The 22,007-nt window shown below is 37.5% G+C and overlaps 2 protein-coding genes across 3 annotated transcripts in view; one reads left to right on the top strand and one right to left on the bottom strand.

Moving 5' to 3' along the window:
- LOC126817572 (voltage-dependent calcium channel subunit alpha-2/delta-2) overlaps window positions 1-13,779 on the bottom strand; it is a 33,362-nt gene extending 19,583 nt beyond the window's left edge. Inside the window, exons 1-13 of one of the 2 annotated variants that reach the window (XM_050544632.2) lie at window positions 13,071-13,779; window positions 11,021-11,226; window positions 10,456-10,605; window positions 8,762-8,910; window positions 7,633-7,785; window positions 6,714-6,878; window positions 5,518-5,646; window positions 5,098-5,226; window positions 4,480-4,598; window positions 3,312-3,415; window positions 2,734-2,987; window positions 1,606-1,750; window positions 71-220 (exon numbers count right to left, since the gene is read on the bottom strand). In XM_050544632.2, the coding sequence (XP_050400589.2) occupies window positions 71-220; window positions 1,606-1,750; window positions 2,734-2,987; window positions 3,312-3,415; window positions 4,480-4,598; window positions 5,098-5,226; window positions 5,518-5,646; window positions 6,714-6,878; window positions 7,633-7,785; window positions 8,762-8,910; window positions 10,456-10,605; window positions 11,021-11,167 (1,794 nt within the window). In that variant the 5' untranslated portion in view covers window positions 11,168-11,226; window positions 13,071-13,779. Of the gene's footprint in view, window positions 1-70; window positions 221-1,605; window positions 1,751-2,733; window positions 2,988-3,311; window positions 3,416-4,479; window positions 4,599-5,097; window positions 5,227-5,517; window positions 5,647-6,713; window positions 6,879-7,632; window positions 7,786-8,761; window positions 8,911-10,455; window positions 10,606-11,020; window positions 11,227-12,690; window positions 12,996-13,070 lie in introns of those variants that run through there. The other variant, XM_050544631.2, reaches the window with a different exon arrangement.
- A 191-nt stretch (window positions 13,780-13,970) lies between these two features.
- LOC126817571 (voltage-dependent calcium channel subunit alpha-2/delta-2) overlaps window positions 13,971-22,007 on the top strand; it is a 32,310-nt gene continuing 24,273 nt past the window's right edge. Inside the window, exons 1-6 of the mRNA XM_050544628.2 lie at window positions 13,971-14,214; window positions 15,221-15,426; window positions 16,970-17,119; window positions 17,865-18,013; window positions 19,179-19,331; window positions 21,838-22,002. Coding sequence (XP_050400585.1) covers window positions 15,280-15,426; window positions 16,970-17,119; window positions 17,865-18,013; window positions 19,179-19,331; window positions 21,838-22,002 — 764 coding nt within the window. The 5' untranslated portion in view covers window positions 13,971-14,214; window positions 15,221-15,279. The remainder of the gene's footprint in view (window positions 14,215-15,220; window positions 15,427-16,969; window positions 17,120-17,864; window positions 18,014-19,178; window positions 19,332-21,837; window positions 22,003-22,007) is intronic.

Here is a 22,007-nt window from a genome sequence, read left to right as displayed (position 1 = left end):
GAGCAAGCGCCCTGCCCTACACACTAAGCCACCGTGGCTCCTCGGTGTATACGAATATATTATTACCTACCCTTGGTTTACCACCTTTAGCTTTCTCTATTCTAATAGTGCCCGTGTTCCCGGCTTTCATATCACGTAAAATGGTGGAGAACTCTGATGGGTTACCATTAGTATCTTGTTCTAACCGGGAGATTGGGATAAAGATTGGGTCATCCAGTAACTAGAAAACAAAATAAATGATAAATATCTTTGATGAAATGAAATGGGGTTTAAAGACTTGTTGTTCTGCACTATCTGGGCTAATGAAGATGGGCGTACAAGATCCCGTCCAGGTCCCCCCAAAAACATTATCTATATGTGTGTGTGGGAGTTGCTCCCAGTGCCACCAGGTAATATTGGGTTGTGTGGAACATGCTAGAGTCGATTTGTAGCATATCTGACCCAATGTATATGTTTGACACTGGCTTAGCATTATGATTATACTGTTGAAATTGCATTGAAACCACATGATTTTTTGCCATGTGCGAAGGGGCACAAAAACTCAAGAGGCGCAAAAACTCAAATCCATCCTGGACAGCCATGTTTCTGATGCAACGACTGCGAGTTTTACAACATCTGGACGTTGCTTGTTTACTTCACAATTTCCAAACTTATAGCTATGTTATCTACAGACACGTGAGCAGTAGCGTCCAATCAAAGGTTGTGACATCGCGACCTCCACGGAAACCTTGACATTGAATGAACCTTGATTTTTGCAACTCGATTATCACAGGTAGACATTTTCGCTACAAAGCGGGAGACTTGGTATTCGCGCCGATCGAGGAATCTGATAGGTTAACAAGCTGGGCTTGTACCCAATCGAAATTAGTGCCGAAATATGCAGGTTATTACGTGAAGGCCTTGATAAGATGTACTTAGTTAAAGCGAGATCAAGCCTTCTATTGACGATGCCGGACAGCAGGCTTTCCACCTTCTCTTCATTAAACTGTCATGGTTTTATTTTACATGACTGCAAATAGACCTGTGATTTTTCATCCTATCCTAACAACTAGACATTTTCAGCCAACACCGTCACTCTCCATGACAGAAGCTATAAAACATGATTAAAAAGTTGAAATTTTGAGAGAGAGAGAGAGAGAGAGAGAGAGAGAGAGAGAGAGAGGGTTTAACGTCCACTCGACACAATTAGGTCATTTCGGGACTAACATATGGTTTAATTTTATTTCAATAATTCGCTTGCGCATAGGGGTCTTTAGCAGTGGGAGGAAACCGGGGGACCCAGAGAAAACCCACGAGGTTGGACAGGCGACCCTACTCCTTGTCACGTACAACCGGGGATTCGAAACCACGCCAGTCGACTCAATGACAGACTTTATGATACAGCGCGCGCACGCTAACCATTCAGCCATCCAACCCCCCTGAAATTTTGAGCTAAAATAAAACAACCAGGTCTGCCCATTTTTCCAGGTTGAAGATATATAGAGAGCGGATCGCATAGCAGATCATGCTTACCTTTATACTAGGTTTAAGACAAGGATGGAAGATAGTCTCCCCTTGGTAGTTGAAGATATATAGAGAGGGGATCGCATAGCAGATCATGCTTACCTTTTTACTCGGTTTAAGACGAGGATGGAAGATAGTCTCCCCTTGGTCGTTGATGAGAAATGAATCAACAGAACCCCATTGATGTTTGGTTAGAAAATTCTCGATTTCATCCAAAGTAGCATCGATACCAACGACTCCAATATATCTGTCGATGATAAAAATAATTATTTTATTTCATATCAGTGAAACAGGTTGAGTATACAGGACTACTCGATTGTCAGTCTGGAACGTCTTGAATTCAAAGAATTACAAGTGTGTGACATGGCATTCAGTCCTGTCAAAGTTCTATCCGTTTTGTCATAGTTCCATCAGTCCTGTCACAGTTCTATCAGTCCTGTCACAGTTCCATCAGTCCTGTCACAGTTCCATCAGTCCTGTCACAGTTCTATCAACCCTGTCACAGTTCTATCCATTTTGTCACAGTTCTGTCACAGTTTTGTCAGTCCCGACAAATGAGGTGGTGTAAGTAGCAATGTCATAATTCCACACAAAAAATACAAAGTTTCCTATGTCATGGTTGGTTGAAATATTTTCTTATGCAGTCGATGCATGAGCTGTAGCCTGAAATCCACCCTTTCACTCAATTGTGATTGAGAGAGAGAGAGAGAGAGAGAGAGAGAGAGAGAGAAATGGGGTTTAATGTACACTCGACACAAACTAGATCATTTTAGTACTAACATATGGTTTAATTTTATTTCAATAATTCGCATGCGCGTAGGGGTCTTTAGCAGTGGGAGGAAACTGGAGAACCCAGATAAAACCCACGAGGTTGAACACACTCTACTCCTTGTCACGTACAACCAGGGAATCGAAACCATGCCAGTTGACTCAAAGACAGACCTTATGATACAGCTCGCACGTGCTAACCATTCGGCCATCCAACCCCCCCAAAAGGATCTAGAACTCCAAAGAGCATTGGCGTGTTTCAGAAGGGCCTTGGTTCGATGTGACTCCGATCGTTTTTACCTGAAATTGAGTGTTCCACAGAAAGCTTATACAATTTGCTACCAGATATGGCACCATTAACTGGGGTTCATTGAAAAAGTGACTTAGATCGATCTTCCCCGGGGCTCTTCATATATGTTTTGATTGAAACATGTAAAAATGTTTGTGAAATAATGTACTTACTTGCCCGTTATTCCACTAAGTACAGGAATGGCATGAGTTATCATGAGACCTAATCCCCACGCATCCAAATACGGTGATGTCCACAATGCTTCACTACTCATGGCATTCGCAGATAAAAACTCAAAATAGTTGCTCATTTGTGAAATCAGATTTTCTCCGGTCATTAGTTTTTTTATACTGCCATTATTTCTACATGATAAATTGCCGGGGAATAATTCAGCGTCTTCAACAATCAGGTAGCTGAATATTCTGGCCTAAAACACACAATAATATCAAATTAAATTGATCTCATGTTTGACATTCATCATTAAGTTTAGGTAAATTGTTTCAATGTATGGACTGGAAATATACTGCAAGTCTATCGAATACAATTATTGTGCAGTAGTAAGAATAGTAATATAACTGAGTTGTGTAGTAGTAAGGACAGTAATATAACTGAGTTGTGTAGTAAGGGCAGTAAAATAACTGAGTTGTGCAGTAGTAAGGGCAGTAATATAACTGAGTTGTGCAGTAGTAAGGGCAGTAATATAACTGAGTTGTGCAGTAGTAAGGACAGTGATAGACTTTAGGAAACTTACCGGTGGTGTAAGATGTTTGTTTCTATTTAAAACCAGTTCCCAGACATCACTATAATTATATTTACATATAGGTCCTGGTACATAGCCACTCCTAGTATAATATCCTACAATAATATCAAGTACAAACTCAAGTTACTATGTCCTAAAATATGTCTTTCCTTGCACCAATGACAAAGGAGGGGAAACAGACGGGAAATTACTGAGGAACTTTCTTTGCCAAAAAGAGGATCAAACTCGTGGTTCTAATTTCTGGCGAACAGACAAATCTAAAATATTTAAGTATTGAGAATTATGCGTTTGAAATCTGCGCTCTGTTATTATCTCTATGTCCATCAAATAATAACGTTTATGTAAATGACGTTCAGTGTCCTGGTGTATATGTATGAAATATTAAATCATAAATAAATGTTAATATTTGATGGCTACAGAGATAACAAATTTCAAACGCATCAGTTCGCCAGAAAAGCGACGTTTTATGTTACTGATAGCTTACTATAATTGAAATAAACATTGATGTTATCGAGCAGCTCGACCATTTAATTGATTTGATCTTTATAGCTCAGTTAGGGCGGCATTAGGTAAGATTAGATAAAGAGCTACAGTTCTCACTATAAAAGTTTAAAAAAAAAAAGATATTGAAAAGAGAATAATATGCTGAAAATTTCAATCAATTACTTCACTCTGAGCCTAGATTGTCCCTAGCTTAGCCTCGATTGTCATTACTACTGTTGTTACGTTAATAAACAGAGTCTTTATTATCCACTTTTGTGGTAACTGCATCGACCACAAAATGTATTTAAATCTACTTATATTGCAGCCATTCGATGGCATCGAGAGTTGATTATGGTCTTGGTAATCAATTAAGTTAATTAATGTCTAATTAATAATTTATATAACGTTTATGGCCTAATAAAAAAGGGCCTGTTTAAATGACCACACTATATTCTTCTAATATTTATTCTCACAGATCATGTAATAGCTTTGGCTGTACAGACAACAACTGCATGCTTTAACAATACAACCAAAGTCCTTGGTTGCGTATAAACATGTAACCAATTAATATTCATATATACAAGGTCATGAATATTCATGTAAACATGTGAATGATCTGATTCATTAAAAACTGATCTGATCCATTATAAACATAATGAAAAAATTTATAAGCGACCTGGACCACAGCGAACGTCTTCCCCATCTGTATCAATACCATCTGTGGCGAAGACAATCAACGATTGACAACCGGTTCTAGGGTTCTGTAGTAAATCTAAACCTTGCTCAAAACCTTTCCTAAAAATAACAAATAAGGAGGGAAAGCTGGTAATTTACAATTTTATACAGCAAAGACATATATCGGCGGGAAAGATTTACTTGGATACATTTCAAGGGGGTTGGATGGCTGATTGGTTATCGGTTGCGCATTGTATAAGGTCTGTCATTCGGGGTTTAACATCCACTCGACACAAACTAGGTTATTTCAGGACTACCACATGGTTTAATTTTATTTCAACAATTCACTTGCGCGTAGGGGTCTTTAGCAGTGGGAAGAAACCAGAGAACCGGGAGAAAACCCACGAGGTTGGACAGGCGATCCTACTCCTTTTCACATACAACCATGGAATCGAAACCACGCTAGCTGACTCAATGGCAGACCTTATGATACAGCGCACATGTGCTAACCATTCGGCCATCCAACACCCCCGCCCCCCCACAAACACTAGTAGGGCCACCTGTCTAATCTGGTATTTACCATAAACACACCCAGTAAAGATTACAGGTAAAAACTTACTGAAGTTCACTTGTTCCACCAGCTTTTAATTTATCTATTTTTTCTATGAGATCTTTGCGATGTGAATTAGTAGCCGGCACCAAATCTGTCTGTACACAACTCAGTGATTCTGTATTATAAAAATGCCATCTGTAATATAGAAAGAGAGAAACAATAATTCGCTTACCCATAATCCTCTTAAACAAAGTACAGGAATGGCATGAGTTATCATAAGACCTAATCCCCACGCGTTTTTTTTTACTTTATCGACGCATGTCGATATATTTTGATATCAAAAAAGACGAGTAGGAGATTTTTTTATCATCCAATCCTTTTCTTACATGCACAATTAAATAAATACAATATTTTATAACACAAGATTCTAAAATAATTTTTTTTATAACACAGTATTGGATAACAACAAACAATATGCCTACTTACTTTCCAACTTCATCCCAATGACTGGCCCGAGCACAGATGACGTTAACATAATCTTGTTTAGTTAAGGTGTTGATGACAGTTTTAGCCACAGCTTTACCAATAGAAAACTTTTCTCCTTTCATTGATAAACTGTAAAAACATCAAGATATGAGATAAATAAACCCAATCAGTCCAGGATTAAAACCCTTACTTCCTAACGTGGAGGGGCTGGTAATATCTATAGGTCACTAGAGCACTCGAACCTAACCTGTACTGATCTAAAATCTAGAGGGGGAGGGAGGGGGGGAGATAATAGGGTGATGATTTTCCGTTCCAGAAAATAGCAAATTCTGTTTTAAGTATTTTGATTTCTGTTATTTTCCGTTTCAGAGCTGACCATAATCCGTTTTTCGAGATAAAATGTTATTTTATGAATAAATGAATAAAACATCTTAAAATGCCTTTTATTACAAAACGGATCATTTTAAACCAATGATAACAAATGTTGAATTGTGAATGACTTGTAATGTTCAATGACTAGTTATTCTTTAAACCTGTTTCCCGAATTAAATAACAGAAAATTACATCTTGTGAGCTCGTTTCATCTTTTTAGCAGACAAAGCCATTTTTCTCAGCTGCTAGTTGTAGTCGCGATTTATCCAGACACCTTCGTAGTTACTACCATTTCTTCGAGAATAAGGGCTGGATTCACAAGGCTACGGCAGTAAAATAAGAAGTAAATGAAACGATTTTTACTTTTATGAAGTGACAAAAGTTTTTTTTAAGACATATATATATATACATGTACATTACAATGTTTAATTCAAGTTCAACTACAGAGTAATTGTATACAGGGAAACATGAAAGACAGGTTTTCGTTTCGAGTAAAATTATGATTCCTAAATGATGAAATGAAAGTAGCTAAATACTAAAATAGACAGTAACAAAACCATGCGATATCATTCAATATTTCCGATTTTTATGAATAAAAAGATGAAATACTTGGATAACTGCAAAATTGTTTTGAGTTTGTTTTTAGTATCAGCAAATATCGTTTTTTCCGTCTTTTTCCGTGTGACATTTCAAATTCCGTTATGAGTGGACAATTCCGCGATTTCCGCGTTTTTTCTGGAAAATCATCACCCCTAAGATACTGAATTACAATCTAGAGGGGAAGGGGAGTGGGGGTGAAGAGGGAGATGGAGGGAGATACTGACCTACAATCTAGAATAATAACCACATCTTTAGGTCCACTTGTAGCTGCTATATACCATGGTCGTATCCTGGCATCGTAGTCGTTATAGAAACCAGCAAAATTAGTCGACCATTCTCTCCCTGGATACAATCTCATCACTCCAGTCGTTGATCCAAAATACTGCCACCTGGATCGAAAATAAAATAAATTAATTTCTGGGAACTGATACAATTACATTAGTAATATATTACCGGTACTAGAAACGAAATGAAATGGGGTTTAACCGTAACGTCTGACTGTTCTTCACCAACTGATCGAGCAAATAATACAGTATGCTATGAGGGAAATTTGCTCTGACAGCGGCATACCAATGTATACACGACACCTCGTTTTATTGTCCCATCTGAACAATTATTTGTTTTTCCTTGCTAGGCCCAATGTCATGCACCACTTACAAGGGAGAACCATGCCGTAAATTGAACAGAAAAGATCTAACATGGAACCTTCAGGTTAATGAGCCAACAAGTTACTCACTGAGCCACCGTGTTTCCCTATAAGACTAGAATATTTGAAGAGCCCCATGGAAGAACGATCTAAGTCACTTTTTCAACGAACCCCAGTTAATGGTGCCATATCTGGTAGCAAATTGTATAAGCTTTCTGTGGAACACTCAATTTCAGGTAAAAACGATCAGAGTCACATCGAACCATGTCTTGATGTCCGATTGGGCATATTCTCGGTCGGATAATTTTGGGCGTTTGGAAAATAGCGTCGGACAAGTCAGGAATATAAGGGCAAAATCCCATCCTTGATTTCTACGTAAATATGTGAAAGAAATTAGTGCTAGATGCACAAGATTAAATGATACCTGTGAAACTGGGGCTAAAGCGGACAAACGTGAGTCACAAATATACATTTCTACGTAAATTTTATTTACTCACCGTAACAGAGGATCATCTTTAGCATTTTTAAGAAAAATTCTTTCAAGTCTGGCTGTAAAATAAACGGTATTAATAACATCCCGATCGTTTCTTGGCACCTCATCTGGTAGCTTGATGGACGACTGTTTTAAACTCACACCTTGTCTGAAATATCTACAATAAAAATGACACAAATGATTACATTTGTTGCAGTAATAATGTATTGACATTTAAGATTCGTGGAGAACCCAAACCTAACAAGTACGATAAGTTTTCGTAATACCTTTATCAAACATCTAACTGCATCTGTGAAATACAATGGGGTATAAAATCCCACTGCACAGAATGGGTTAATGGAGACGGACATACGCTATACAAAGTGCTATGAGGAAAATATGGCCCTGACAGCGGTGATATCGCCTACTCTTATTTCGAATTAGATCTGCCAAGGGTTTTTACATGTTATGGGACCTTGATTTTTCGTCCTATCCAAGAGACAAGACACTGTCTTTGTCAGGTCCTTTGTTCTGAATCACTGGCACAGAGAGGCTCATAATAAATGAATGAATGAAATTATGTTGAATGCCACATCAGCAAGAACCGGGCTATATTGGGCCAAAAGATCATAATGACTGAGGTTAAAGGAGCTAAATCGCTATTCTTTGGCACCTAAAATTGGACACATATTGGTCACATACATTAATGTAATATGAATTTATATAAAGTGATTAACATTCAATCGTTTCTGTTTTTTACTGTAATTTCTAATTAGTTACCTTCAGTGAAATGCGCGAAGAATACAATTTGAATGGCCATCTTTGGCAATTGGTTATTCCATTCTAAACCGGTAGTGTTCTCCTGTGGGATATGTTTAGCTTTGTATAGCGGGTCGTTTAATTACAAATGGTGCTCGAAAGCAATATGGCATGTGATTCGTGTACCAATTTTAATATTTCCATTTTGTCTTAAATATTGGATATCAGAAGTCCATCTTTACACGGTAAATGTTGATTTATATTAAACAATAATTTGTGTTTGCAATGTCGAAGACTGTGGATGATATTGAGTGTTGACATAACACACACCATTACCTTTTCAATAGAAATAACTTATTCCGATTTGACTAAAATAATTTGAAAATTCTACTTACGGATTAAAGATGATATCATGAGGTAATCTTGATGGGATATCCGAATCACGATATATACGCTCATCGATGTCTTTTAACACTTTAGCATTAATTGACGAGTTGGAGCGTAAAAAATCATCATGAATTTCTCGAACTTTCTCAGCCAGTCGCTGCAACATAAAAATTGAACATGGCATTGTCAGGCAACAAGAATTAAATCAATCACAAAACAACAATCATAAAAAAACCTCTGTGAATTTACAAAGTTTCAACTGAACTTTTATTGTAAAAATCTGGCTTAGAGAGCATTTACATAGAAACTTTAAAAGTAAATTTCTAAAAACTTGAATAAAATAAGGTGTGACATCTTACAATCTGCACCATATGCGAAATGAAATGAAATGAAATGGGGTATAACGTCCTACTGTTCTGCTCTGAACTGGGCTAATGAAGACAGGTATACGCCATACAGTATGCTATGAGTGAAATTTTGCCAGAACGACTAGACAGCTCTCCTTGTCAGGCCCTCCGTGCACCATATGCCGAAAATGGTCTAATAAACATGCTATATGCAGTATTCTATGACAAAAACTTTGCCCGTAGAATTCCAACTGTTAACTATTATTTTACGTGCACACCTAAGAGTACAGAGGGGGGACATTGGTTTTCCATCCTAGCCGTACCACTACACACTTGCTCAGCTCTCCATCCTGCACCAGTGATAAGGGAAAATCCATGCTGTATCAGCAAACTCCAAGATCAAACTAGTTATTGAGATATCCCCTAAATCTGAAATGTTTTCCCTTGTCAAGCCCTCTACCCCCTGTACCGCTGACAAGGAAATTAAATGATGTTTAACGTCCTACTGCTCCGACTGGGGTAATGAAGAAAGGCATAGGCAATACACAATCTGATTAAAACACAGATCCTATTTCGTTTCATTTTTTACAGTTCAAAATTTTGTTTTACTTGTCTAAACTACACTAGGATCTGGAAGAGTTGTTATATAACTGGCGTTTTGGTTGAAGTGAGGGATTAGCCAATGAAACAATCTGTTACGGCGACTTCTTACTTGCCATGCACAGAACTGTGGGTAAACCACTAGAGACGTCAACGCTGATTGATTAATCAATGTATGACGTCACAGGGTCAAAAGCCACTCGTACGACCCCTGACACGACCTTCAAATACAACTTGTCAGATCTTCATGTAGTGTAGGTCATCGAAAATATAAAAAAAAAACGAAACGAAATATAGATCTGTATTTCAATCAGATTGAGGCAATACAGTGTGCCATGACGGAAATATTGCCATGACAGTGACGCTAAGGCCTACTCTTATATCGAATTCCAACTGCTAAGGGATCTTTTACGTGCACGCCAATGTGTACTCGGTCCCTCGTTTTTTTGTCTCATCCGAACAACTAGACAGCTTTCTTTGTCAGACCTTCCGCCCTGCACAACTGACAATGAAAAAAACATTCTATACGATCCTGATGAAAATTATCCCATATTGAGAGAGAGTATGGAGTTTTACCTCCATGCGACACAAACTAGGTCATTTCGGGACAAACATATACATGGTTAAATTTTATGTCACTAATTCACTTGCATGTAGGGGTCTCAAGAAGTGGGAGGAAACTGGAGGACCCAGGTTAAACCATTCGATCACACCCCGCTCTCCCGCTCCATATAATCTTGTGAATGGTGATATACCTCAGCAGCACGTTTCTTCTTGCTAAAATAATCACCCAGAGTTAATTTAACTGTCTGTACAATTTCTTCTACATTTTTCTTCTCGTACGTATAATTAGCTTGATCGAGATAACTCTGCGTTAAATCACGTTTAATACCATCGCTTGCCAACTGAAAAAAAATCAACAAAATATATGTCATGGACTAAAAACATCATCAAAAAGATATAGAAATGATTGAGCACTGTGGCCTGGAGAGAGATAAATGGGGATTTAATGCTCCACAAAACAAAAACCACTCCACAAAAAAGAATTGAAACTAGATCATTTTGCGACTATATATCGTATAATTTTATATTTGAAGACTTTGCTTACTAGGTCATTTTGGGACGAACATTTATGGTTTATTTTTATTTTAAAAATTTGCTTGCGTGTAGGGGTCTTTAGCAGTTGGAGGAAACCCACGAGGTTGGACAGGCGACCCTACTCCTTGTCACGTACAACCGGAGAATCGAAACCGAAGGTTGATATATTAGAGCTATTTTGGACAGTTTTTTATTCCACTCATTTGGACCAGTATTTTATACCTGTAGGATGTAATTCTGTATTAACATGGCCCAGTTTTGAACATCACCAGCCAGAGTTCCGATGTCATGCTTCTCTTCACCCGGATAACAACCAACAAACGTAACATAAATAATAAACAACAAACAGATTCCTTGTCTTAATAACATGATTCTTGAATTACACCAACTCCCAGGCTATGAAGAAGTGTGTTTAAACATATGAAAATCTGAAGAAAAAAACCAAACAATGAAACGAAATGGGGTTTAACATCCTACTGTTCTGCTACTACTGGGCGCCACTAATGAAAACGGGCATATATGAGGGAATTTTGCCTGGACAGCGGCGCCAAGGCCTGCACTTGTATTGAATTCCATTGCCAAAGGATCTTTTACGAGCACGTCAATATGTACACAGGACCTCAGCTTTTCGCCCAGGCCATCGATCTGATACCACATATGTGAGGATGGAGCTCAGCGACAAAGAATTATTCACTCAGGGCCCAGGGTCCAAATTTGATTGCCTAAAACATGCTGGTTAATTGATACCAAATATGCAGGGGTTGAGCCTGACAACAAACGTGATGGGTCAACACACACCTACTATACTTTCATTGTATACTGTAGATTAATTCAATAATTGACAGAATTACTTTCATTCATTTCAATACCGATATATTTACCTTCATTTTGATATTGAGGCATTTCAATTATTTTTATCACTGCAATACATGCAAAATAATAGATCCATATCCGATATTGTTAAAATATCTTTAAAAAGGAATTAACTTACACTGCTGACTAGCTAGAGCCTACAGAAAAATCAAAACCCTCAACTATAACTATTTAGCCACAATTTAAGGTCTATTTAAAGGAGCTAAATCGCTAATATTTTGGGCCTAGAAATTGGCACAAATGGGTCGCAACACATATAATAATGTAATATGAATTTATATAATCCTTATAAGACATATAGAAATAGATTTCACTAAAAATAACACACTAATATGGATACATATATACTACTTCTGAATTTAGAAGTAGTATATCCATATTAGTGTGTTATTTTTAGTGAATTTATATAAACTGTTTTACATTCAATCGTTTCCGTTTTACTGTGAATTGTCATCAGTTATGTTCGGCGAAATACGCCAGAAGTCTCAACCGAAAGACAGTTTCTAGCGTCTGGTTATTCCAGTCAACAACGATAGTATTGCGCATGCTCTCCAAATAAGAATATGACATCACCGTTTGACATGACTTGTGGAATATGTCTAGCCTCATTCTTTGAGCACCTCGTAACTTGTTACAAATGGCACTGAAACGCACTACATGTATGGTAGATAATTCGTGTACCAATGGTAAAATGTTTATTTTGTCTTAAATATTGGATATCAGATGACCATCTTATCTAGGTAAGACCACAACACCAATGCTGATTTAAATTGCAAAAAAATTCGTGTTTTCAATGTCGAAGATTTTGGATGATATTGATAGTTACGGACTTAGCTACTTTAATTGCGGTTTTTCACATCAGCTTCGGTAAAGCCAAAGGTTCATTTCAAGTCTCTACGATCACAGGAACTGGTAGAGGTACGTTACTGACATAGTACCGGTTCATTCAGAATCCATGCAAAATAATAGATTCAAATCCGATTATTGTTAAAAAAATCTTTAAAAAAGAATTAACTTACACTGCTGACTGCTGCTGCTAGGGACTACAGAAAAATCAAAACAACACAAAGTATAATTATTTAGCCGTAATGTGGCTATATACTATTTAGGCTATCCCCTATTGCCTATATTGCAGGGTTTTTTTTTCACATCAGCTTCAGTAAAGGTTCATTCAGAATCTGACTAGGTCGACGTCGGGTGCAAAATTCATCTGCTTTCGTCAGTCACCTATGCAAATCAATGTCGTAATTTTAGTTCCAGTGTCCACTGGAATAAATCGATGCTCCAAAATGGTTCTCATCTCGTTTCTACACTTCATTATAATTTTTGTAGCAGACGGAATTTTCTCTCGCAGTGTTATCGCCTTTTCTGATTGGCTAAATTCCGTAAGTTTACTTACAGGGATATTCATTGGTTTTTCTGAACGGAAATGGATGTTAAATCTATTTTTAGTCATTCGGATAACATGGAAAACCATCGTCGTTTTATTTTCCATTCGGTAGTCACACACCTTTCCAGTGAAGCAATGAAATGAATAGAAAAATGAAATGGAGTTTGATGTCCTCCTGTTCTGAACCGACTTGGCCAATGAAAGAAATAGTTGTCGAATATATCATCAGATACATTTATGAGTAGCCCCATGAGTGGGTCCAATTTTTTCAGAGGGATGTAGGACTGTAACGCATCAAAAATTTGGTCAGTTCCAAATTTATGAAATCAAGAAGTCGATCGTCAATCTTTTCGGCTCTAGGCATACACCTCCATGGCTCTAGGCCGATTTATCACAAATCTGCAGATTAATAAACGGAAATTAGACAGCTTAGCGCATGCGCGGTTGTAATCTTCACGCGATATAAAATCTGCTTACTGGAATTCGAATTTTGAAACAGACCGTACGTGCCGATGCCCTAAGAAAAATCCCCCTCATTGCATACTGCATGTCCGTTAATTGTAATTTTATACTTTGTATATATGCTGTCCTCAAACGACGTTTCGATGCAATCAAGTTCTATTCTATTTCTTTCATTGGCCAAGTCGGTTCAGAACATGTAGTATGATGTCAAACTCCATTTCATTTCTACTCATTGCTTAAAGGAGTGTGGCTACCGAATGGAGTTTTCCATGTTAACCGAATGACTAAAAATAGATTTAACATCCATTTCCGTTCAGGAAGACCAATGAATATCATTGTAAGTAAACTTACGGAATTTAGCCAATCAGAAAAGGCGATAACACGGCGAGAGAAAAGTCCGTCTGCTACAAAAATTATAATGAGGTGTAGAAACAGGATGAGAACCATTTCGGAACATCGATTTATTCCAGTGGACACTGGAACTGAAACTACGACTTTAATTTGCAGAGGTGACTGATGTAATCAGATGAATTTTGCACCCCATGTCATGTGGCTCTAGTCAGATTCTGAATGAAGCTGATGTGAAAACAAAAACACAACCGCTTGAATAGACCGGCGCTAATAAATTGCGGCTAAATATTGATATTTTGTGTTGTTTTGATGTAGGCCTTAGGCAGCAGCAGTCAGCATTGTAAGTTAATTCCTTTTTAAAGATTTTTTTAACAATATTGGATATGGATCTGTTATTTTGCATGGATTGTAATGATAAATGATTGAAATGCAACAAAATACCAGTATTAAAAGGAGCTAAGTCACTAATATTTGGGACCTAGAGAAATTGACACAAATGGGTCGCAACGCATACACATATGAATGTATATAAATTGATTACATTCAATAAATCGTTTCTGTTTTTACTGTAATTTCTAATCAGTTAGGTTCGGCGAAATACGCCAGTATTCTCAATTGAATTTCAATCTCTAGCGACTATTCCAGCCTACTATAGTATTTATCGGGCATGCTCTCTAAAATAAAAATATAGCGTCACCGTTTGACATGACTTAAGTGGAATATGCCTAGCCTCGTTTTTCGAGTCCCTTATTACAAATAGCGCTGAAACGTATTATGGTACACGATTCGTGTACCAATGGTAAAATGTTTATTTTGTCTTGAATATTGGATATCAGAAGCCCATCTTTTCCATGTAAGATCACAAGACCAATGTTGATTTAAATTGACAAATAATTCGTGTTTTCAATGTCGAAGATTTTTGATAATATTGAGTTAGAGACTTAGCTACTTTAAATTGAATTGAATGAAAGTAATTCTGTCTATTATTGAATTTATCTATAAAGAAATATGTATGTAATGTCCACTGATTGACAATCGTTCGTCGCAGCGCGCCACATATGTGGTATCAATTAACCAGCATATTTTAGGCCATCGAATTTGGACCCTGGGTGAATAATGCTTTGTCAATGGCCTGGACGAAAAGCTGACGTCCTGTGTACATATTGACGTGCTCGTAAAAGATCCCTTGGCAATTGGAATTCAATATAAGAGCAGGCCTTGGCGCCGCTGTCCTTGCAAAATTCCCTCATATATCATATGCCCATTTTCATTAGCCGCGCCCAGTAGGAGCAGAACAGTAGGATGTTAAACCCCATTTCGTTTCATTGTTGTTTTTTTTTCTTCAGATTTTCATATGTTTAAATACATGTCTTCATAGCCAGGGAGTTGGTGAAATTCAAGAATCATGTTATTAAGACAAGGAATCTGTTTGTTGTTTATTATTTATGTTACGTTTGTTGGTTGTTATCCGGGTGAAGAGAAGCATGATATCGGAACTCTGGCTGGTGATGTTCAAAACTGGGCCATGTTAATACAGAATTACATCCTACAGGTATAAAATACTGTCTATACTGGTCCAAAAGAGTGGAATAAAAAAAACAACAACTATCAAAAATAGGTCTAATACATGTATATCAACCTTCTAGAATATTTTCGAATTAATTATCAAAATGAAATTTATGTTATATTATTGCGAATGATATAGTTTTGTTTGGCACACGGTTGTTGTCTATGTATGTCATATCCTCTGTAAAGCACCACAGAGCCTTCAAACTGACTGAGTGCTCCAGAAAATAATTATTATTATATTACAACTTTATCACCTAGACTGCCCCGCCACCCCAACACGTGCATAGCTGTCACGCTCGCAGATTGGTCACATACAGAATGCTATTCACATATCTCGTGTGGTTTGAAGCACTCTAGAAAATGATTATTATTATATTAAAATTTAATCTACTTTTCAGCCTTTAAACTGCTCCAAACCGCCCCGTCGTGTTCATAGCTGTCGCGCACTCAAATTGGTCACATACTGAACACTGTTCAAATATCTCGTGTGGTTTGAAGCGATATAAAGAACAGCTGTTTTAGACTTTTCTGTAATTTTCTTAAAGGAAGTGGGGTAATCAATGTTTACATGTACCAAATGATAAAGGATTAAATAAATTTAAATAAACTAACTCTGTGACTAAGGGGAAATGAGAGGGACTATCAAGGAGCTCCCATGTTCCTGGAGCAACCACCGTGAGTTTCGCAACATCTAGATGTTGAAGTAAAAGCGAGATCAAGCCTTCTAGGATACTAATCTATACTAGTAATGAAACTTTGATGGTATAGAGGTTACCCATCAGATAAACCCTATTCAACACCATGTTTTGATTTAAATCAATGATGTTCAGCTTCTGTAAGTTGTTGAATGTGTCCTTAGCCAGAGTGGGATAGGATTGAACCATATGTTTGTCCCGAAATGACCTAGTTTGTGTGTGTCGAGGCTCTTTATCTTTATCATTGAGTCCAGTGACCTGGTTTCAATCCATAGCATGAACAATGTATTTGACAAGTAGTAGGGTTACAGGGTTTTTTTCTCTGATTTTCTGCTGCTGTGAAAGACCACTACACACAAGAGATAGAGAGAGATAAATTGGGTTTAACGTCCACTCGACACAAACTAGGTCAATTCGGGACTAACATATGGTTCAATTTTATTTCAACAGTTCGCTTGTGCGTAGGAGTCTTTTGCAGTGGGAGGAAACCAGAGGACCCGGTGGAGAAAACCCACGAGGTTGGACAGGCGACCCTACTCCTTGTCACGTAGAAGCGGAGAATCGAAACCACGGCAGTTGACTCAATGACAGACCTTATGATACAACGCACACGTCCCACCCCCCACACACAAGCAAATTTTTCAAATATAAAATTGTACCATATAATAGTCTCAAAATTATCTAGTTTCAATTCTTTTTGTGGAGTGGTTTTTGTTTTGTGGAGCATTAAATCCCCATTTATCTCTCTCCAGGCCACAGTGCTCAATCATTTCTATATCTTTTTGATGATATTTTTAGTCCATGACATATATTTTGTTGTTGTTTTTTCAGTTGGCAAGCGATGGTATTAAACGTGATTTAACGCAGAGTTATCTCGATCAAGCTAATTATACGTATGAGAAGAAAAATGTAGAAGAAATTGTACAAACAGTTAAATTAACTCTGGGTGATTATTTTAGCAAGAAGAAACGTGCTGCTGAGGTATATCACCATTCACAAGATTATCTGGAGCGGGAGGGCTGGGTGTGTGATCGAATGGTTTAACCCGAGTCCTCCTGTTTTCTCCCACTTTTTAAGACCCCTACATGCAAGTGAATTAGTGACATAAAATTTAACCATATGTTAGTCCCAAAATATCCTAGTTTGTGTCGTATGGAGGTTAAACTCCATTTCTCTCTCTCGGTATGGGATAAATTTCATCAGTATCTTATAGAATGTTTTTTTCCTTGTCAGCAGTGTCAGTGGTGCAGGGCAGAAGGTCTGACAAAGACAGCTGTCTAGTTGTTCGGATGGGACAAAAAAACGACTGCCCATGTACACATTGGCGTGCACATAAAAGATCCCTTGGCAGTTGGAATTCGATATAAGAGTAGGCCATAGTGCCGTTGTCCGGGCATAATTACCCTCATAGCATACTGTATAAATCCGTCTTCGTTAGCCCAGTTCGGAGCATAAGAGTAGGACGTTAAACCCCACTTCATTTCATTTCATTTCGCATATGGTGCAGATTGTAGGACGTCACACTTTATTTTATTCAAGTTTTTAGAAATTTATTTTTAAAGTTTCTATGTTAATGCTCTCCAAGACAGATTTTTACAATAAAAGTTCAGTTGAAACTTTTTTAATTGCACAGAGGTTTTTTTTATGATTGTTGTTTTGTGATTGATTATTCAGTCAGTTTAATTCTTGTTGCCTAACGATGCCATGTTCAATTTTTATGTTGCAGCGACTGGCTGAGAAAGTTCGAGAAATTCATGATGATTTTTTACGCTCCAACTCGTCAATTAATGCTAAAGTGTTAAAAGACATCGATGAGCGTATATATCGTGATTCGGATATCCCATCAAGATTACCCCATGATATCATCTTTAATCCGTAAGTAGAATTTTCAAATTATTTGAGTCAAATCGGAATAAGTTATTTCTATTGAAAAGGTAATGGTGTGTGTTATGTCAACACGTAACTCAATATCATCCACAGTCTTCGACATTGCAAACACAAATTATTGTTTAATATAGATCAACATTGATGTTATTATTTTACCGTGTAAAGATGGACTTCTGATATCCAATATTTAAGACAAAATGGAAATATTAAAATTGGTACATAAATCACATGCCAGATTGCTTTCGAGCACATTTTGTAATGAAGCGACTCACTATACAAGTCTAAACTAGTCTAAACTCACTATGCCAGATTGCTTTCGAGCACATTTTGTAATGAAGCGACTCACTATACAAGTCTAAACATATCCCACAGGAGAACACTACCGGTTTAGAATATGGGACAATAAAACGAGATCTTGTTTATACATTGGTATGCTGCTGTCATAGCAAATTTCCCTCACAGCATACTGTATTATTTACTCAATCAGTCGGTGAAGAACAGTAGGACGTTACGGTTAGACCCCATTTCATTTCACGTATTTCACCGAAGGTAACTAATTAGAAATTACAGTAAAAAACAGAAACGATTGAATGTTAATCAGTTTATATACATTCATATTACATTAATGTATGCGTTCCGACCAATTTGTGTCCTCTTATAGGTGCCGAAGAATAGCGATTTAGCTCCTTTAACCTCAGGCATTATGATCTTTTGGCCCAATATAGCCCAGTTGTTGCTGATGTGGCATACAACATTTAATTCATTCATTTATTATGAGCCTCTCTGTGCCAGTGATTCAGAACAAAGGGCCTGACAAAGACAGTGTCTTGTCGTTTGGATGGGACGAAGAATCAAGGTCCCATAACGTGATAAAACCCTTGGCAGATCTAATTTGAAATAAGAGTAGGCGATATCACCGCTGTCAGGGCCATATTTTCCTCATATCACTTTGTATAGCGTATGTCCGTCTCCATTAACCCATTCTGTGCAGTGGGATTTTATACCCCATTTTATTTCGCAGATGCAGTTAGATATTTGATAAAGGTATTCCGAAAAATTATCATACTTGTTAGGTTTGGGTTCTCCGCGAATCTTAAATGTTGATACATTATTACTGCGACAAACGTAGTGATTTGTGTAATTTTTATTGTAGATATTTCAGACAAGGTGTGAGTTTAAAACAGTCGTCCATCAAGCTACCAGATGAGGTGCCGAGAAACGATCGGGATGTTATTAATACCGTTTATTTTACAGCCAGACTTGAAGAAACTTTTCTTAAAAATGCTAAAGATGATCCCCTGTTACGGTGAGTAAATAAAATTTCGTAGAAATGTATATCTGTGACTGACATTTGTCTGTTTTAGCCCCAGTTTCATAAAGCATTATCAGACTTAAGTTAAGAATTTAGTCAACTTTCAATCACTGTTTAGTTTATGAGAAATATTTTTGATTCGGAAACACAAAAATTTGCACATACTTTCTTATTGATGTATTTGATACATTAAAACAACAAAAATTTTATAAAGGGCTTTATTGAAGATAAAATAAGGCGAACAATTTTGAGGAAATTCTAAACTTAAAGTAGCTAAGTCCGTAACTCAGTATCATCCAAAATCTTCGACATTGAAAACACAAATTTTTTTGCAATTTAAATCAGCATTGGTGTTGTGATCTTACCTGGAAAAGATAGGCTTCTGATATCCAATATTTGAGACAAAATAAACATGTTACCATTGGTACACGAATCGTGTACCATAATGCGTTTCAACGCCATTTGTAACAAGGTGCTCAAAGAATGAGGCTAGACATATTCCACAAGTCATGTCAAACAGTGATATCATGTTCTTATTTGGAGAGCATGCGCAATAAATAATATCGGTGTTGACTGAAATAACCAGACGCTAGAAACTGACTTGCGGTTGAGACTTCTGACGTATTTCGCCTAACATAACTGATGACAATTCACAGTAAAACGGACACGATTGAATGTAAAACAGTTTATATGAATTCATATTACATTATTATATGTGTTGCGACTCATTTGTGCCAATTTCTAGGTCCAAAATATTAGCGATTTACATGTAGCTCCCTTAAGTCTGAGAATGTTTGGTTTATGCCAAGGTGTAGTGTCGTCTGCATAACCTTGTTAGTTTCCTTCCACAGCTTGTTTAAGACCCCAACACACAAGCAAGTTATTGAAATAAAATTGAAATATATCTTAGTCCTAAAATGGCCTAGTTTTTGTCAAGTGGACGTGAAACCCTCCTTTTCTTTTGTCAGGAAAAATGGCACAGCAGCTAGCGAACTTCATCTGTAATACACATACGGGGGTAATTTTCGATCCTGTTTATACTCGGTTCCGTTACTATTGTCCGATACAATTACTTAATTTATCTTTTTCTATACAGCTAGGGGTGTTGGATGGCTGAATGGTTAGCGTGCGCGCGCTGTATCATTAAGTCTGTCATTGAGTCGACTGGCGTGGTTTCGAATCCCCGGTTGTACGTGGCAAGGAGTAGGGTCGCCTGTCCAACCTCGTGGGTTTTCTCCGGGTCCTCCGGTTTCCTCCCACTGCTAAAAGACCCCTACGCGCAAGCGAATTATGTAAATAAAATTAATTAAACCATATGTTAGTCCCGAAATGACCTAGTTTGTGTCGAGTGGACATTAAACCCCATTTCTCTCTCTCTATACAGCTAATTAAAGGGGCATTAGGTAAGATTAGATAAAGAGCTGATAATTCTCACTATAATAGTTAAAAACTAGATAATGAAAATAAAATATGCTGAAAATTTCAGTCAAATTGCTTCACTCTGAACCAAGATATTAGCCATTCAATTTTTGGCTAGCCTTGAATGTCAATACTAACTTTGGTGTGGTAATAAACCAAGTCTTGATTATCCAGTTTTGCATTAAATTATCAATAACAATAAGTATTCAAATCCACTAACTGTCACAGGTTAACGATGGCATCGAGAGTTGTTTATGGCCTTGTTAGTTAATTAATGTCTAATTAATAATTTAGATAACATTTCAGGCCTAAAGACAGGTCTACAGTTAGCATAATGTATGTTTAATTACCCGTAACTTGCGAAGTTGAAAGGTTGTAGTGTAACAAACATAGTGATTGTATCCATACCAAGTATTCTATGAATATAGGAAATCACGGTGGTTCAGTGAGTAACTTGTTGGCTCCTTAACCTGAAGGTCCCTTGTTAGATCCTTTCTGTTCAATTTACAGCATGGTTCTCCCTTGTGAGTAGGGGGGGTTGGATGGCTGAATGGTTAGCGTGCGCGCGCTGTATCATAAAGTCTGTCATTGAGTCGACTGGCGTGGTTTCGAATCCCCGGTTGTACGTGACAAGGAGTAGGGTCGCCTGTCCAACCTCGTGGGTTTTCTCCGGGTCCTCCGGTTTCCTCCCACTGCTAAAGACCCCTACGCGCAAGCGAATTATGTAAATAAAATTAAACCATATGTTAGTCCCGAAATGACCTAGTTTGTGTCGAGTGGACGTTAAACCCCATTTCCCTCTCTCTCTCCCTTGTGAGTGGTGCATGACATTGGGCCTAGCAAGGAAAAACAAATAATTGTTTGGATGCGACAATGAAACGAGAATTTGTGTATACATTGGTATGCCGCTGTCAGAGCAAATTTCCCTCATAGCATACTGTATTATTTGCTCGATCATTCGGTGAAGAACAGTAGGATGTTACAGTTAGACCCCATTTAATTTCATTTCTAGTATCGGTAATATATTACTAATGTAATTGTATCAGTTGACAGAAATTAATTTATTTTATTTTCGATCCAGGTGGCAGTATTTTGGATCAACGACTGGAGTGATGAGATTGTATCCAGGGAGAGAATGGTCAACTAATTTTGCTGGTTTCTATAACGACTATGATGCCAGGATACGACCATGGTATATAGCAGCTACAAGTGGACCTAAAGATGTGGTTATTATTCTAGATTGTAGGTCAG

This window comes from Patella vulgata, chromosome 4 (assembly GCF_932274485.2).
Source record: "Patella vulgata chromosome 4, xgPatVulg1.2, whole genome shotgun sequence".
Lineage (NCBI taxonomy): Eukaryota > Metazoa > Mollusca > Gastropoda > Patellidae > Patella > Patella vulgata.
This window is presented reverse-complemented; position numbering and strand designations above follow the sequence as displayed.